At 42.8% G+C, this 18748-nt stretch overlaps 1 protein-coding gene across 1 annotated transcript in view; it reads right to left on the bottom strand.

Moving 5' to 3' along the window:
* Positions 1-18748, bottom strand: part of LOC138980246 (protein unc-13 homolog B-like) — a 155747-nt gene that overhangs the window by 8588 nt on the left and 128411 nt on the right. Inside the window, exons 32-41 of the mRNA XM_070353096.1 lie at positions 17695-17772; positions 16892-16969; positions 16195-16283; positions 15498-15659; positions 9552-9606; positions 8971-9042; positions 7647-7658; positions 1978-2212; positions 890-976; positions 293-452 (exon numbers count right to left, since the gene is read on the bottom strand). Coding sequence (XP_070209197.1) covers positions 293-452; positions 890-976; positions 1978-2212; positions 7647-7658; positions 8971-9042; positions 9552-9606; positions 15498-15659; positions 16195-16283; positions 16892-16969; positions 17695-17772 — 1028 coding nt within the window. The remainder of the gene's footprint in view (positions 1-292; positions 453-889; positions 977-1977; positions 2213-7646; positions 7659-8970; positions 9043-9551; positions 9607-15497; positions 15660-16194; positions 16284-16891; positions 16970-17694; positions 17773-18748) is intronic.

Consider the following 18748-nt stretch of genomic DNA (forward strand, 5'->3'; position numbering starts at 1 on the left):
TCAGGTATCTAGCCCTGCAGCTAAACTATAAAATAAGAAAATGGTCACATTACTTGTTTAACCTTACTCAACTCATGACGATGTGAAAAGAAAAAGAAAGATCCCAATATGCTACCCATCATTTGTCTAACATTCTCCAAGAATCCTAAAGTAAGTGACAATTAAACAACAGAGTTTATGCTAAGGACAGTTTGTGGTCAGCAGGCACAACATGGTGCACAATATTCAACCACACATGTACTAAAAAGGCAGTTAATAAAACAGACTACATAAGCAGTATATATATACTTACAAGTGGAATGTTTCATTGTACTTGGGCGACCAGTTGTTGGACTTGGACTTGGTGGAATGTTTGCGTTTCTTGTCGTTGAGGTGGGGACCAATCAGATGTACCTCCACTAGCGGCCAGAACATGCCTGTCGTGTGCCACTTCAAGCCATTGGCCGCCACCACTAGCAAAGAAAACACATCAACAGATGATACAATCATGTTCAAATGTAATCAGAAGCTTCTCACCAAACAATCAGTGATCCAAATTTGGCTGTGAAAAAGAGTACCGGTGCAAACGATAAAGGCCAAACACTACACACAATGAAAACAACATTTTTTTTTCTTATCCAAATAAGACTAATTTACAATTTTGTTAAAAGTACTTTTTTTCTCATATAAAGCACATAACTTTAGGCATACAACTGCAGTGGAGCGTGCCCCGGCAACCACCTCTTGATAACCACTACCTTCCAACAATGACCAACAATAATCCCTGTCGACATAATTTATCTGTCCAAAGTGACCACCTGACTATAATGACGATTTCTGGTTGGTCTCTTGGGTGGTTGTCACAGACAGGTTCCACTGTACCCTAACAAAATGATCCCACACAACTCACCTTTGACAGTAACCTTGTGTTCACCTGTACCGGGATGGGTGAAGAGGTCTACCTGGATAGACACCTCTCCCACCGGGTCCTCCGTAGCTGGCAAAAAAAGCACAAAAATTTTTATGCTCACTATTCTTGTGAGATGGCCATGATGGCATATATAAGTGGGCTATTGTGCTTTGCTGCCCGAAGCTAAGGTTATATCAGCTATATTGTATCGTGCATAGATTGTTTGGTCAACCCTATTGTATGTGCCCAATGAAACTTTGTTTGCTTAACGCCCAGCCGACCACGAAGGGCCATATCAGGGCGGTGCTGCTTTGACATATAACGTGCGCCACACACAAGACAGAAGTCGCAGCACAGGCTTCATGTCTCACCCAGTCACATTATTCTGACACCGGACCAACCAGTCCTAGCACTAACCCCATAATGCCAGACGCCAGGCGGAGCAGCCACTAGATTGCCAATTTTAAAGTCTTAGGTATGACCTGGCTGGGGTTCGAACCCACGACCTCCCGATCACGGGGCGGACGCCTTACCACTAGGCCAACCGTGCCGGTCCCAATGAAACTGACTTAATGACTGTTTCTTAATGAAGACTCTAACATGAGACTTAAAATCCACGGTTATAATAAACTTTCCTTGGGTCATTAAGTGTCCCTCCCCTCCCCCATCATCTTACCCCCCTAGCCTCAGACCTGTTCAGAACACAGCACAGGTATGTACCCTCCCCTCTTCTCCGTATTCACTAACACGAACTTAAAACGTACCTTAACATCCCGGAGACATTAACATTAATTGTTCTGCAAATACTCTCACTCACGACACAACTCCCCCCCCCCCCCCCCTTCACAACCTCAGACTTGCAGAAAGCAGGGAATATCCTTCTGTCCTCACCTTTCCTCTATATCGAACAACACTATGACGCCCACTTCAAAGCTCCTGTGACACTAACTTTTCTTGCTCGGTGAACACACTCACCATTAATACTCCACCTCGCACCCCAACAACCTGGGATCTGTACACAACACAGCACGACAGCTCAGGTCCTATTCTCATCAAAATCCAACACCACAACACGCTCCAACACCCACCTTCCTTGCTCTGCGAGGTCTGTGTGCTGACGAAGGTCTTGATGAGGGTGTCGGTGGTCTGGGTGTAGAGCGACAGGGCGTAGCGCAGCGACTGCAGCTCCGGACTCTTGTCCAGGAAGGTCTTCTTGAGGCCGCTGCCGCTGGCGTGGAAGTACTGCTTGATGATGTCCAGCGCCATGTCCAGCACCGCACACTGCTTGGGGCTCAGGTTCTTCTCCGCCTCCTTCGACATGTCCTGATAGCAAGGATTGGGTCAAAAGTTAGTCACGTCAACGTCACTTGGGGACAAAAGCACTGGGGTGAATATGAAAGCTCTGTTTGAACAATGTTCACAGCCACCAATACATGTACTATTAATTAGGCTTACTATTATTCTTCCTTGGTTCAAGTGTTATACATGTATTTTCTTCTGATACTAATTAACCTGCTGATGCTCTTATTAAATTGCCAACATTCTGGCTTCAGGAATAACCACTTGCATCCTTGCTGTAGTCATATTTTAACATCTTATCTTAACAAAATGTAAAAATACAAAAAAGCCTTCACGCTTTAAAAAAATAACCACAGTGCATTTCTGCATATTTGAACATTTTATCTTAACAAAACATAAACATACAAAAAAGCCTTCAGAGCTGAAAAAATATCTACATTACATGTTATGGAGAAATGTGACAATGTCTGAGGGAAAGTATGGCTCCGATGATAAAAGCTGTTCTCGCATTGACACAAACGACACTGTGTATCACAAAAAAAGTTCATTTATGATCAAATCCTATCTATCCTATCTATTCTAAACACAGACTTCATGTAAACTTACTTATCCGTCTTTTTCCTCCTTACATTAATTATTACCATATATTTCAAAAGAGAAAACAAATGTATTTACTCTTGCCCAATACATTTAACATTAAATGCAAAACAACAAACAAACAAACAAATACAACAACACATCCAGTCAAAATAGTGTCAACAATATATCGTACATGTATCACATAGGTTCTCAAAATAAAAGGATAAGGTTATTAAGCTGCTACAATATAGGACGAAAAAGAAGGCAACACATAATGCGATCACAAAAAGAACAGATAAAATGGAAAAAAAGGTAAGAAAAAGTCTTTTTTCTTAGGAGTAAACAGCGAAGAAAAAAATTGCATAAGTTTATGAACAGCTAGGAGGGCGTGGATGTAGCTCAGTCGGTAGCGCGCAGGATTTGTATCCAGTTGGCCGCTGTCAGCGTGAGTTCGTCCCCACGTTCGGCGACAGATTTATTTCTCAGAGTCAACTTTGTGTGCAGACTCTCCTCGGTGTCCGAACACCCCCGTGTGTACACGCAAGCACAAGACCAAGTGTGCACGAAAAGGATCCTGTAATCCATGTCAGAGTTTGGTGGGTTATTGAAACACGAAAATACCCAGCATGCTTCCTCCGAAAACGGCGTATGGCTGCCTAAATGGCGGGGTAAAAAACGGTCATACACGTAAAATTCCACTCGTGCAAAAAACACGAGTGTACGTGGGAGTTTCAGCCCACGAACGCAGAAGAAGAAGGATGAACAGCTAGTAAATCTCCAACCTTTAACTTATGAGAGCGATACGAACATTTGAAACTGAAACAGTCTGACAATACAAAAATACACCCAAAAATCGTCTGTACTGAAAATGGGTAACACTTAGAATGTGCATCCCACCCCTCTCCTTTTTCCACACCAATCTGAAAAACATCTTGCACAATTTACACAAAAGATTATTGCAGACTTACATCAGCTACAATGATTCCTCATTCTTTTTATCTATGAAAAACCGTTTTCCCAAAGGCTCAACTCCCACTGTGCAAGAGACTTTCTGTACATGAATGGATTCAAAATGACACATGAATACAGGCCAACATAAACTTGTGTACAATGTACTGAGCTTACAGCAGCCATGCGCTAAACACCAAATCTATCATTATGTACTTTAACATACTGTAGAACTCTAGTTTTGAAACAATAAAGAAAACTTTGAGCACAGGAGGAAAAGCAACAAGAATACGATACTGAAGAAAAGTATGAAAAAGTGGTGAACTTTAAAGAGGGGGTAAACAGGTGCAATAACACAGGCTGATTCAAAGATCAGATTACAAGTTCCAGTTAAAGAACAGGAGAGAATAAATGATAGATATATATATTGTATGTACTCTTGAAATGTCTACTCTACTCAAATGAACATTAAATTATGATATAAATTATATGATTTCTGGTCCAGGTCGAAAAAAATTTGGATGAGCTTCTAGACTTTTCATATGCAACACTTAAAAGTTAAATGTCAGAAACTCTGTTGCAATATGCAAAACACATTACAAACGTAAGGGAGACAGTAAAAAACTAAAGCATGTGAGGCACCAGAAAATGAGACGATCCTCATGAAACACTATCATTCAACTAATGCACTGCAGATTTTACGCAAAGCTTTATCAGTGCAACTGGAGTATGCAGACATCAAGGAACTTGCAGAACTTTGTTGAACACAACTCTGGACAAGCCAGAACAACAACTCAGGGAACGAAAGCTGAGAAAAAACCCTGCTGTCACAACATATAATGACACTACTGGTGCACAATCACTTAACAACAACTGTCACAGAATGACACTACTGGTGCACAATCACTTAACAACAATTCAACTGTCACAGAATGACACTCCAAACAATATTCCCTCAACAACCTGTAAGGACACAATAGTCCTTGAAGTAATCTGATGTGAAGGGCAGGCATATTGACTGAACAATGAGTCACAAAGCAATATACTGCAAACTTAAAGCCCCAGTATGTCTAAAACGGTTTACAGAACGATTTATATCTTCTCATGAAAAAAGCAGTTCTAACCCTTATCGAACACACTTGCAATAGCATTCAATAGCATTAAATGTTATTTTAGCATATAAGTTTTTTTAAATTTTTTTTTTTTATGGTCTTAACAGTTAAACATGTATTACGTTATCATTAAGATTCATGCTTTGTTAGCACTAAGCAGTTGTTTTAATCAGTCTGGTTTTCTCTTGTTTTCATCTTATGAACATTCTAAATGTTAGACTAACTTATTGTCTTGTACAGAATAACAACTGTGTGAATGGTGCTATACTGAATGAAAGAGTGTGACATGAAGTTCTTGTACATCATTGTAAAGAGTGTGAATGACGTTTTAGTTTAGATGTCAAGCGCTTAGAGCAGGCCTTTTTAACGAAAGTTTTTGATTTAGCGCTATATAAATGTTCTTATTATTATTATTATTATTATTAAATGACACAGTTTGTTTGAATGGCTATTTAGAGCGCGTAAACCACACACCAGTTTTCGTGGTTTATCTAACACCTGAGCCATCGTGAACTTGTGTGATCCACTTTCCTTTTCTTCACAATTTAGTAGTCAGTTTGTGATTTCAATGCGACTTGCTGTATGCAATAGCACGTTATTGTGTACCTCTGAATCTAAAACGCAACAAACGGCTGCGAGTCACACGAACTGAGCGGTGGCGGTTGACCGTTCAAAGAAATCTGGCGACATGCAGAACATACATCTGCTACGAGAACCACGTTTTGCGGACACACTTCCGGGCTATCTTTTTTTTAAACTTTCAAAACTTCGAATTTTACTGATCTTGTCTTGATGAAAAAAGAATTCTTTTATGATTTAAGAATGTTTGTGTAACAAGCTGTCAATTTATTATTTAGATTTTAAAAGTTAGGTCTAGCGCCAAAACGCGCTGCCCGATTGTCAGATCAGACAATCCGGCTTGCCACGCAAAAATAAATTCTTTGAAAATTGCTCGCTCTTTACGTAGGGCACCTAGGATGTTCTCAAGCGGTGAGTGTTCAAACGAAAGAGTGTTTGTACTGTGTGTAAAAGCCTGACAGTATCTGTGATGGTTTACGGGAGGCTTACTGTGCCTTTAATCTGGTTTGCGAAACTGTATGTGCACAGTGAACAAAAACAACACTGAAAGTACAATTCTGTAAGACTAAATGTACTCAACAAGGAGACGCGAGCACTGAACAACAGCAAAACTGCATGACATTCTGTCAGTCACAACACAACATATTAGAAATATAATCCGGTTTGCGGAACTGTACAGCTAAGCATGCACTGGAAAGAAACAACACAGATATGGCAACTCTGTGAGACTGAACGTACTCCAGAGGGGGACCAGTGTGCACTGAACAGGGGGACAAGTGCACTGAACAACAGCTAGGGTCACAAGTTGACCTGGGTACAACAAATGCTAGGAATTTCAATTTATACCAAAAAAGTGGCCTGTATGCTCTTGACTTGTTTCATCGGCATGTTGACAGGCATTTGACTGACGTGATTCAGCAGCATGCGAGACACATCTTCGATTTTTGCCTGAGCATTGCCGGGAAGGGGCAACAACTGTTGAAAGCAAGAAGGTTTAGTTATCCAAGGAGAGAGATTTAAGAGAGAGAGGGTGGGAGGGAGAGAGAGAGAGAGAGAGAGAGAGAGAGAGAGAGAGAGAGAGAGAGAGAGAGAGAGAGAGGGGAAGGATGATAATGTTGATGATGATGTCATAATGAGCAGCTCCTAAAACCACAACCTGCAATTAGATGTCATAATGATAATGCCTTTAAGCCCAGCACACAACCCACTCAAAGCGCGCAATATTCCACACCCTTAGAGAAATAAAATTACAGTAAGTGTTATATTTCGATAACATTCCACACCCTTAGAGAAATAAAATTACAGTAAGTGTTATATTTCGATAACATTCCACACCATTAGAGAAATAAAATTACAGTAAGTGTTATATTTCGATAACAATCAAGAAGAGCAAACAAAACAAAAAGACAAGCACCTAGCTATATCAAATCACTATACGTTAATTGGATCTGTGATCCAAACATGGCTTTTGGTCAATCGAGATGGAAGTTTATTCCACGAGCCCGTAGGGAGAGTGGAATAAACTGCCATCCAGATTGACCAAAAGGCATGTTTGGATCACAGATCCAATTAACATATATATCTCGACATTCACTGGTCTTAGGGTTTTTGTTTTCAAAGAAGAAAGAAACTTGCTTGAACACGGACCACTTCTCCGAGCAAAATAAACAAACCTAATCACTCACATTCCACCTCAAGGTCTCGGCCAACCAAGACTATGGCATACTCGTAGCAAAGCCGCCGAATGGTACCGTAAACCAAGAATAGTGACGTAAGAGAATAGAATGTCGTCTTTTGATTTGGAACGTGACATGTTTCAGAACTTCTTCTGGACAACTCGGATGGTCTTCTGCGTAGTGGTTGGCACGAGATTCTTTTTCTTCTTCGACAGTTCATCCTCCGATACTGTAGCAAAACGTTTCATCTTCTTTTCACTTTCGAGTATGCGGACGACTGAACTTGACCGCTAAAAAGTAGTCCTTTCGGAATCATTACGCCGAGTCTGAACATGAGGTCTGAACATTGTTTTTAGGCAGGATCTAGGTGAAAGCGAGGCTGTTCTTATCTCTGTATACAGTCAAGAGAGAGAGAAATACATGTCGAGACATTAACCCTTACTAACCCAAACCACTCTCCCACAACCACAGCCTCCTAAGTTCCAATCTGAAAGGGAAATTCTACTTATAAGTCTTCAACCAACTAAGAAAGAAAATAAGACGAAAAGAGGAAAAATCCACAACCTCGTTCGTAACCTGCAAAATCAGGGGGAAAACAATTAGGCAACAGCGATGGACAAATTCCCCTTTTCCGTTTTGCTGTTGGGCAGGATATCCACCATCTAGGGTAAAATGCAGGTTCAAACTGCCTCCGTTAAAGGTGTGTTGGGTTGAAAGGGGATGTAGCGGACTCATTAAAACCAATCTAACACAAAGGAAAGGTTTGGGGCCTACTCCCAGCGACGTTTCGTCTTCATAACTTACCACATCATGGTCCTCAAACATCAATATATAATTTAATTAGTATGCTTATTGAACACAATATATTAATAAATATTTAACAATCCCAATAATTTAGTAATAAATAATCTCACTAGATTTACCACTAATTAATACCAAAGGTCTCATCATTCTTATTCACGGTTTTGTTATCTTCTTTTGTGCTGTTCATAAGCAGTTCCTTTGCACATGACAAGAATAATTCAAAGGAGAAACTCTAAAAAAATATATTTGTGTGTGTGTGTGTGTGTGTGTGTGTGTGTGTGTGTGTGTGTGTGTGTGTGTGTGTGTGTGTGTGTGTGTGTGTGTGTTGTAACGATACATTTTTTTTGAACGAAGTATGCTACATACAACTCATTGTTTAGAAACAAGCAGAACAAAGAAAAGAACAAGAGGCGAAGCCTTCAAGGCTCACGTAAGAAATCGACAAACAGTAACACAAACTCAATCACTCCGTCACACATACACACACACACACAGTAAGCATTGGTGACACTGTGCAAGAAAGAGAGACACTAGATCTAGATCTGTCTGTCTGCATGTAGCCTACTTACAGACACGACTGCCAAATAGTCTCGGCCCGCTCAAAATAACAATGACCGAGACATTCCTTCGCGTGACGTCTAACCCTCTTACGCCATAATGTGACGTCTTCAAATGACGAAATGTTAAAGTTTCTACCACAGACATACACACGCACGCACGCACATACGCACATACGCACGCACGCACAGACAGACAAAGTTACGATCGCATAGGCTACACTTCGTGAGCCAAAAATCACTGGAAAGACAGATAAACATACACATTCGAGTCACAGGCTTGACAGAAAAGAAGAGAAAAATAAAACAGAGTGAGAGAAAAGAATTGACACACACACACACACACACACATGAAGAGAGAGAGAGAGAGAGAGAGAGAGAGAGAGAGAGAGAGAGAGAGAGAGAGAGAGAGAGAGAGAGAGAGAGAGAGAGAGAGAGAGAGACAGACAGACAGACAGACAGACAGACAGAGAGATAGCCAGTCAGTTACAGACAATACAGAAACATGAATATGTTAAGATTTTTACCTGCCGAGGGTCAGACAAGGGTGGAAGGACGACTGTCTTCTCCATGGTGTGCATGACAATCTTCCAGAGTTCCTGGCGAAGGACGTTTTCTTTTTAAAACATGATTCAATACATCCCCATTTCCCTTCTCTCAATCAACTCAGATCTTCACATTTATATACAAAAGAAGCTAAAAGCAAGCATACAAAATAAGCATCCTTCAGTTAAATATATTTTTGTTGGCTGTCTACAAAATTATGAAACTTGCCATTAACTGAATTCAAAAGTTGTGCTTCCAAAAGCCGCTACTTACCATACTGCATTAATTACTCTGACTTCACACTAAACAGCTTGATTCAACTCAAGTAACCAGCACAGCAAACTTGTTTACAAAGCTTCAAAGGCAAAATTTTAGACCTGGCACATTTACAGGACTCTCTTCCTTCCATGGATAAAGTAAAAAAAACTCAATTCTGATACTATACTCCCTTGTTATTCTAGAAATTAATCTGACCAAAGTACATCACACCATGCACTCATGCATCAATCGCTGCACTCAACCACACTCTTCCTTGGCACGGCAAACAAGCAGGCAAGCGTACCTTGAGCAATCGCTTGAGGACCGTCTTCTCACACAGTTGAGCAAACATTGTCAGACTGTGGGGAAAAACAAGCATCATGCAAACAGGTTAGTATGAAAAACTCTGCATTCAGCAAGGGTTAGTTTGGCACATCATGTTATGTACAAAAACACAGCACCAAAAGCTCTGAAGATACCCATAAAAATTTGTTATTAAATCATAATTCATTTGATGTTTTTCACATTCAAATTCCTTGGTTGAGTACCAGAAAATCAAGGATGTACTTTTTGGTCATCATGGCATTAGCCTCACTATATTCCCCGACTATAACACACAGACCTGCAAAGATTGTGACCAAGTCTAATTTTACAGCATAACTTTCATTCCAGGCTACAGACACATAACTGATGTACGCTGATGCCGAACAAGCCTGAAGCAGAAATCAGACACATTTTTGTTGTTGCCCTAAAAGTTTCAGACAAAACTTTTTGCAAAAGCTCTGAAAAAAGACGGAATGAATAACCACAGAACTTGAGAAGCTGTTAGTATGTCATGGGCATGACTCCCAAAACAAGGCATTCTTGCATCAGCTGAAAGTTTGAACATGATCTGCTTGATGGATATAATTGTTTCAACGATGAACAATGGAAAGCGGTTGCATGCTAAATTGAAAAGTTTAAAGCTCTCATCTACATTTGCTTTCAACTATTTTCTACACATATGCTGTACGTGTGAAAACACCGGAAAGTACACGTGGTCATGAATGTGCATATATATAGATAGACATTTTTGGGATAGGTTTCTCACTCATAGCTAAAGCTTCTCTTTGCATTTATTTTTTTTTGCTATCAGCCGATTTTTCTTTCTTGAGAGTAAGAATAGGCTAAGTAAAGTATCCTCATTAGCGCTCTCAAAATTGTCCTTCAAACTTGCATTTTACAAGACTGGTTACAGGTAAACAAAATACCATCAATGATGACAAACATGGCCAGTTATGAAATATACTCGAAAATTTTAAAAGTAAATTTTCATTTGATTAATATACTTACCCGAATCACATATAGCATTGACACAGTCTGAGATGCTAAGGTCTGAAAAGGCTTACCCGTCTAACATTTTTAAAGGGAAGCAACCCCATCACCAAAAGAGCTAAAAATAGCCATGGTAATGGGCCCATACTCTGAGAGTTACCTCCCATTGGTATGTACTACGTCACTACCTCTATCACCACGTGTCCAAGATCATACGGCTTTAAAGAACTAAAAAACCATAAGCGGGGTAGGTGGGAGGGTATAAACTATGTGATTCGGGTAAGTATATTAATCAAATGAAAATTTACTTTTAAAATTTTCGATTAAATTACATATTTACTTCGAATCACATATAGCAGATAGCTTCAACAAGGCGGTGGGAAAGAAAATCTAACTCACTCAAAAAATCCTTGCCAGAAACTGGCCCGCTGCCAACAAGTCAGGAAGGGCCCGGTGGGAAAGAAAAATCTAACTCACTCTAACCCCCTTGCCAGGAACTGGCCCGCTGCCAACAAGTCAGGAAGGGACCCGAGAATCGAGAATCGTCCTGACTGACAGCCAAGATGTCTCCCAGGCAAAACTTGCTAAAGACAACTTCAGAGAGCCAGTAAGCTGTGCCCAGCACTTCGTCCAATCCCCACGACCGTAAAACAGCACAGGAGGAGACCCCAAGCCCTGGATTAAATGATATGAACCCGAGCCGAGTAGAGGGGAAAGACAATCTGCCCCCCCCCCCTTTCTATTGTAAGGAAATGCCAATGCCCGACAAGGCCTGTGAGATAGAGGTCAGCTCAAGAGAAGAGTGACCGATCTCCACACAAAAGAGAGAGAGAGATACCTGAGTACAAGGTACCAGAGTCCAACTCAAAGGGAAAAAACTCCATAAAGAGTATAAGCGTTTCTAAAGTTCCAAGAACGTGAAGAAATGCTCACCCTCCAAGGCACGCTGTACTGCTTCTCTGCGTTAGAGTCCAAATCGAACCAAGGCAAGAATCAAAGTACTCCTGGGTACTGACAGAAAAAAACGTCAAAGAAAAAACCTGACTGCGATCTATGACATCGACACCAATAAAGCATGCTTGAAAAGGGTGCCGTAACCAGCAGTCTTGCTGCCCTTCATTGGAGGTGGGGCTTGCCGCTAGAGAAGCCCCTCCCCCTTCCCGAAGCAGTTCTTTTCTCGAACCACGAAAACCAGGATGAGCTTGCCCTTAGGCTGCCAGTTTGGGTTGAGCAGAGGACTGGGCCTGCTTCTGTTGAGTAGGCTTGCTCTGTTTCAACCCTTGTAGAGAGAAGTCGGAGAACTGATGTCCTCTGTTCGACTGGATCTCCTTTTGTCTAGCATCAAGCGCCAAATGACCAAAAAGAGATCCCTCTACCACCGGAGATGCTCTCAAGGTGTTTCTCGTACCTGATCCGTGAACTGCGAGTGCGAGAAGAACAAATCCCTCTGACACCAAACTGCGGGAGCATAGTGAAGGGAGGATAGTAGCATCTGCTCTTCATTCACCCTAGCAAAGGCTGAACGAAGAGTGAAGACGTCATCAGCATCCTGATCTACACAGAGTGTGAACAGATCGAGCTAATCGGTCATAGACCAAAAGAGTTCTGATGATCGTCTCCGAAAGGATGCAAGTTCCAAAAACTGACGTCCTATCTCCTCTGAAGAGACAAGGGTGTGTTCTGGTACTGACACAACCGAGTCCCTCATAGTCTGTTTTACCAGCAGAGGAAGCAATTCCTGCGTCACCGGTAAAGGTGACCGCGGAAGAGCAAAGGACGAATGCAAGTTCCGACTAGAGTAAGGCAAGTTGAACTTCCAAAACACAGAAGGAACAAAAGTAGAAGCCTGTGTAGCCGTAGCTAGCCAAGGCTGAGCCTGTTCCGGAAATTGCCTTTGAGGAACAAGAAGAGGAACAGGGACAGAAGGAATACCACTTCAGGCATGGGATGGCTTCGCCAAAACCTGCGAAAAGTGGTATGCCACAGAAGGGGACTCTTTGAACCGGAAGCAGGAATCCTCCTCCTTCGCGGAACGGAAGTCCGACATCGCCGAAGGGGCAACCAAAGAGGAAGTCGAAACAGCTGATGCACCTTCCGGAAAATAACGGGAAAAAACTTCCGCCGCAGCTCCAAGAGCAACCTGAGCTTTGACGGAAATCCCGAATATGTCTGTTCGCTAGCCACAGACTGAACATCAGAGTGGTCGAGCGAAGGACAAGGACCGAAGTCACAGTCACCAGTGGCGGAAACGATGCACGGGATAACCAGAAACCCGCGTACCAGGACATCATCTTGACTTATATCCTGACTGGTGTGAGAGTAAGGAAAAGCCAAGTGAACGTCCGAAGGCGACGGAACTGAATGGACGGAAGCCACCCCACCCGAAGGGTCAAGTGACGACTGCCCCGGCCGAGGTGAACCTGAATGCCCGCAGGCCGGCCGCTGTTCCTCACTCACCGACATCCGTACGGAAGACCAGGAAGAGGAACAGTGTATCCGGACGAAGCCGGAAATGCAACCGACAAAGCCGCAAAATGCGGAAACGAGGATTGCGTAGACCGAGGCTGGAAGCCATAAAGCCCGGAGGCCAGTCTCCGGTCAACCCCAGCACTGACCACGGAGTGAACAAGTGGTGGGGGACCTATGCTTCCGGTGGGAACCGGAAGCGCAGCAGCCGAAAACGGCTGCCGCCCTTGCTCTGAAACGCCCGTGAACGCGCAGATCATCGGGGGAGACAGAGCAGAAGTTTTCGTGTATCCGGACGAAGCCGGAAATGCAACCGACAAAGCCGCACAATGAGGAAACAAGGGCTGCGTAGACTGAGGCTGGAAGCCATATAGCCCGGAGGCCAGTCTCAGGTCAACACCAGCACCGACCACGGGGTGTACGTGTGGTGGGGGACCTATGCTTCCGGTGGGAACCGGAAGCGCAGCAGCCAAGAACGGCTGCCGCCCTTGTTCTGAAACGGCCGAGCCCACGGGCGGGAACATTGGAGGAGACAGACAAGGTGAATGCAAGTTGTGAAAGTGCCCCAAAGAACTGTCTCCCAAAAGGGAGTGTCCGGTCGTCTCACGAGGGCTGTTGGACCAGTTCAACTTACTGTCTATGCCGACCACAGCAGTAGACGACGAAAAAACAGGAAGGTAATCCCTGGAAAACGTCACAGACGGCAACGTCACAGAACGCCAAGGAACGAGCGTCACCCACGGACGAGGGAAAAACGACGCTGGCAAACGGCGTAGAATGCAATTCTTCTCTCCCAAACTGCGGAACTCTGGAAATAAAGAGCTAAGCAGTATAGACACCAGAGCACCATGCTCCGATGCCTAAAAGAGGGAAAACAAGAAGAAAAAGAAGACAAAAACATGCTTACCTGCCCCCCTAACAAGTGTTCGTATGGGGCAGAATAAGTAACGGACATAACGGCATTACATGCATAGTCCGAAACAACAACAATTACAAACGGTCTGGTAGATCCATGACCTAAGTCTTGACCAATGTCAGCCATGCTGGCCAACAAAAGGGGACCAGACAAAAAGTTACTGGAAAATTTACAAGTCCAAAACGGACGAAAAGTCAGTAACTACAACGAAATTCCTGTCAAACTAATGACCAAAAAGGAAAGAGCTTACCAACTAACAAAGTAGAAGGTATGTAAGAAGGTAACATTAAGTTTACCTCAACATAACATAGGCCTAGCCACATTAAATACTTGACAGCTATGCTGACCAACGAAAAAAGGCGGCCAAAACGTAAGTTACTGAAGAATTTACAAGTCCAAAAAAATCAGCAACTCCAACAACATTCCTGTCAAACTAATGACCAAAAAGGAAAGAGCTTACCAACTAACTAAGCAGAAGGCAAGTAAGAAGGTAATATTATGTTTACCTCACCATTACATGGGCCTAGCCACATTTTATCACTGTCAGCCATGCTGTCAACAAAAATGGTGGCCAAACAATAAGTTACTGAGAAATTTTTCAAGTCCAAAAACGAACGAAATGTCAGCAACTACAACAAAATTCCTGTCAAAATAACGACCCAAAAAGGAAAGAGCTCACCAACTACGAAGCAGAAGGCAAGTAAGACGGGTAAGTGGCCAGTAGGTGTCAAACAAACACCAAACCACACAGCCACGAGAGCGCCAAAATCAACAACCTGCTCGTCAGTGCTGAAAAAGTCGTATGATCTTGGACACGTGGTGATAGAGGTAGTGACGTAGTACATACCAATGGGAGGTAACTCTCAGAGTATGGGCGCATTACCATGGCTATTTTTAGCTCTTTTGGTGATGGGGTTGCTTCCCTTTAAAATGTTAGACGGGTAAGCCTTTTCAGACCTTAGCATCTCAGACTGTGTCAATGCTATATGTGATTCGGAGTAAGAATATGTAATTTAATTTTTGGGTTTTGTTTTTGTTTTTAAATAAATAAAAAGAAATTGCAACCAAATAGATCGCGCTATCGTTCCCAAATTTGTAGTGAACGTTTCAATTTGTCAATTAAACATTTAATAAACTAAATTACCATTTTCAGTTTTTTGATTTTTGAAATATTCCACTTTGACAAATTTGATGGATGCTATAGTAACACAGATTTAACTATGCTGTACATCTTCATCATTACAGGAAATGCACACAAAATAGACCATGTTTTGGAAATGCACACAAAATAGACCATGTTTTGGAAATGCACACAAAATAGACCATGTTTTATGGTCTGGATTGTATGGGTTGTGAAAGAGTGAATACTCCTGCTTTTAGTGAGTCAAACTTTCCCACATGACATTTTAGGCCAGTCACTAGCAAGTGTGTTTGAAACACGTGGACAAGGAGCACATGTTGAAAGCTTGCCTCACTAAAAGCAAGAGTATTTACTCTGTCACAGCCCATACAAACCCGAAAGAGTTATTCCCGGAGTTGGTCTATTGAACTGACCTGCCCTCCAGTAGGTCCATGAGGGGCCGCAGCACCATGTCAGACTCCTGCTGGATGTTTGAGCGCTGGCTGGGCTGCGACAGCGACACTTGACCCGCACCCTTCACCTTGGACAGCAGGTGACCCAGCTCCTGCATGCTGGCCTGAATCTCCGGCTCCATGCTGAAAAACAGAGATGTAACAAAATTACAGAGTGTGAAAGTGTTGGAACAAACGAACAAGCACAAACCCGCAAGCATGAATGCACACCAACACACATAAACACACACACACCCACCCACCCACACACACACTATGACCCAAGATGTGTAAACGATACTTAGCATGAAGATGGCAAAGTCTAAGCTTTCAAACTGTCGGGCAGTGTTGTGTAAACATGCATCACATTCCCCTCCTGCCCTTATTCAAGTATCAGCTTCATTTTCCTGTTTAAAATACATCACTGGTCTACTTTCGACACTAGCAGGAATCTCTCGTATACCCAGTTTCACAGCATTGACAAAGCCTGGCTGTATTCCAAATAATCCCACTACAGTACCACATAATGAACACAAAACAAAACAACAAGGCATTTCCATGGCCCCATAATATCATAATCCAATCAAAACTTGCTACACAGCAGTTGTATAAGACGATCGAATCCTCTTATTTTATTGGATTCATTGAATTGAGGGAGACATAAACAAGGTTTAAATACCTCTTGGCAAAAATGGCACTGAGATCGTCCAGCACTCCGTTCAGTTTCTGCTGAAGCTCGTTCAGGATACCAGCTGCATCTGTATCCAGCTGAAACAATTCCAAACACACAGAGATACAAGGTAACCTACACTTTCTGTTTCAGAAACCATTCATCATGCATGGTTTGATTAGAGCCACAGGTAAGACATCTTTGGAGGCCAGAAAAAATGACATCATTACAAAGTGCTCCTTATTTCTACAATTAATTATGTTCCAGTGAATGAGTAAGAATCTGTGGTCTGAGGTTTGTCACTTTGCTTCAGTGTGCATGAAGTTGTTCCTCTGCAACCATTCATTAGAACTTACCGAACGAGTGAGTGGGTATATAAGTGGGGGTAGGTTGAGCGTTTGTATGAGTACAAGTCCAAGTCTTGCTGCCTGCCATTTTGCTTATGTGTGCAAGTAACTTCTCATCTTCTAGTAAGCATGCATGCATGTTTTCCAGCTAAGGTTTGACTAAATGTCATAGGTGCATGTGTGGTCCAAAAGTTCTGCCTGAAAGTTCCCGGACTCTTGCCCCAAACCTGTACTTTCTGCCGCCACATGCAGTGCTGTCGGAACATCTATCAAAAAGACTCTTTCCAGCATGACCGCATGTACTCCTGGTACATTCGATTTCTACAGCTAGCAAGTGATGTGTTGCCATGGCATCTTACCTTTTCTCCACCCATGGACTCAAACACTTTCTCCAGTTGTACCCGCAGTTGCTGGATGTTGTTCATCAGAATGCAGGCCTGAAAATAAACAAACAATATCTTCATTATAAATTCATTTCCCTATATATTATTTAACATTGCCTGTGGGTATAACGCAAACAACCATATCTCATTCTTACTTACTGGCTGTGCAACTGTTGTCAAAGTGACAACATTCGTATTTAATGTTTGTTTGTTTCCTTCATGGGCTGAAACTCTCACGGCTTTTACGTGTATGACCGTTTTTACCCCGCCATTTAGGCAGCCATACGCCGCTTTCGGGCGAAGCATGCTGGGTATTTTTGTGTTTCTATAGCCCACCGAACTCTGACATGGATTACAGGATCTTTTTCGTGCGCACTTGGTCTTGTGCTTGTGTGTACACACGAAGGGGCATAAGGCACTAGCAGGTCTGCACATAAGGTGACCTGGGTGATCGGAAAAATCTCCACCTTTAACCCACCAGGCAGCCGCAGCCGGGATTTGAACTCACGACCTTCCGATTAGGAGGCCGATGTCTTATCCACTAGGCCACTGCGTATCTATTCGTATCTAATGTCTTGAGTGGCAGCAGTGGCCAATGGGGGACATGTTTTGTTAATAAACTACCAACACTTTCAATAAGACTGAGTGTTTTTTGAAGATCGTGTTTTCCTGGAAGAGGGAGAGGTTGTGTCAAGTAGAGGGGTATGGTGGTGGGGGTGGGGCATTACCTCAACTTGCACAGGACACCAGATAAACAAACAACACTTCAAAATACTTACAGTTTTCTTTATACTGGTGTACTTTTCGAAGTCCTGGCGGACAATGTCTGCGTAGGCTATCAACACCTTGTTCACCGTCTGAAACATGGCACAAGACACAAAATGATGTTCTGCCTGATCCTTCATTCCAGTTCAACTCATTCTGTTCAACATGCACACATGCAACAAATTTGACAAAGGTCTCTAAATGTGCACAAGGATATAAACGCATGTGTCTATTGTTCAACAGTGTATGACGGGCGGGGATATAGCTCAGTTGGTAGCGCGCTGGATTTGTATTCAGTTGGCCGCTGTCAGCGCGAGTTCGATCCCAGGTTCGGCGGAAATTTATTTCACAGAGTCAACTTTGTGTGCAGACTCTCTTCGGTGTCCGAACCACCCCCCGTGTATACTACATTGGGTGTGCACGTTAAAGATCCCACGATTGACAAAAGGGTCTTTCCTGGCAAAATTGCTTAGGCACAGTTAATAATTGTCTACCATACCCGTGTGACTTGGAATAAGGCCGTGAAAGGTAAATATGCGCCGACATGGCTGCAATCTACTGGCCGTATAAAATTTCATCTCACACGGCATCACTGCAGAGCGCCTAGAACTGTACCCACGGAATATGCGCGATATAAGCTTCATTGATTGATTGATAGCTCAGTTGGTAGCGAGCTGGATTTGTATTCAGTTGGCCGCTGTCAGCGTGAGTTCGATCCCAGGTTCGGCGGAAATTTATTTCACAGAGTCAACTTTGTGTGCAGACTCTCTTCGGTGTCCGAACCTTCCCCCGTGTACACTACATTGGGTGTGCACGTTAAAGATCCCACGATTGACAAAAGGGTCTTTCCTGGCAAAATTGCTTAGGCACAGTTAATAATTGTCTACCTATACCCGTGTGACTTGGAATAATAGGCCGTGAAAGATAAATATGCGCCGAAATGGCTGCAATCTACTGGCCGTATAAAATTTCATCTCACACGGCATCACTGCAGAGCGCCTAGAACTGTACCCACGGAATATGCGCGATATAAGACTCATTGATTGATTGAACAGTGTTCTTCACCTC

Source organism: Littorina saxatilis, linkage group LG1, assembly GCF_037325665.1.
Source record: "Littorina saxatilis isolate snail1 linkage group LG1, US_GU_Lsax_2.0, whole genome shotgun sequence".
In the NCBI taxonomy this organism is placed as follows: domain Eukaryota; kingdom Metazoa; phylum Mollusca; class Gastropoda; order Littorinimorpha; family Littorinidae; genus Littorina; species Littorina saxatilis.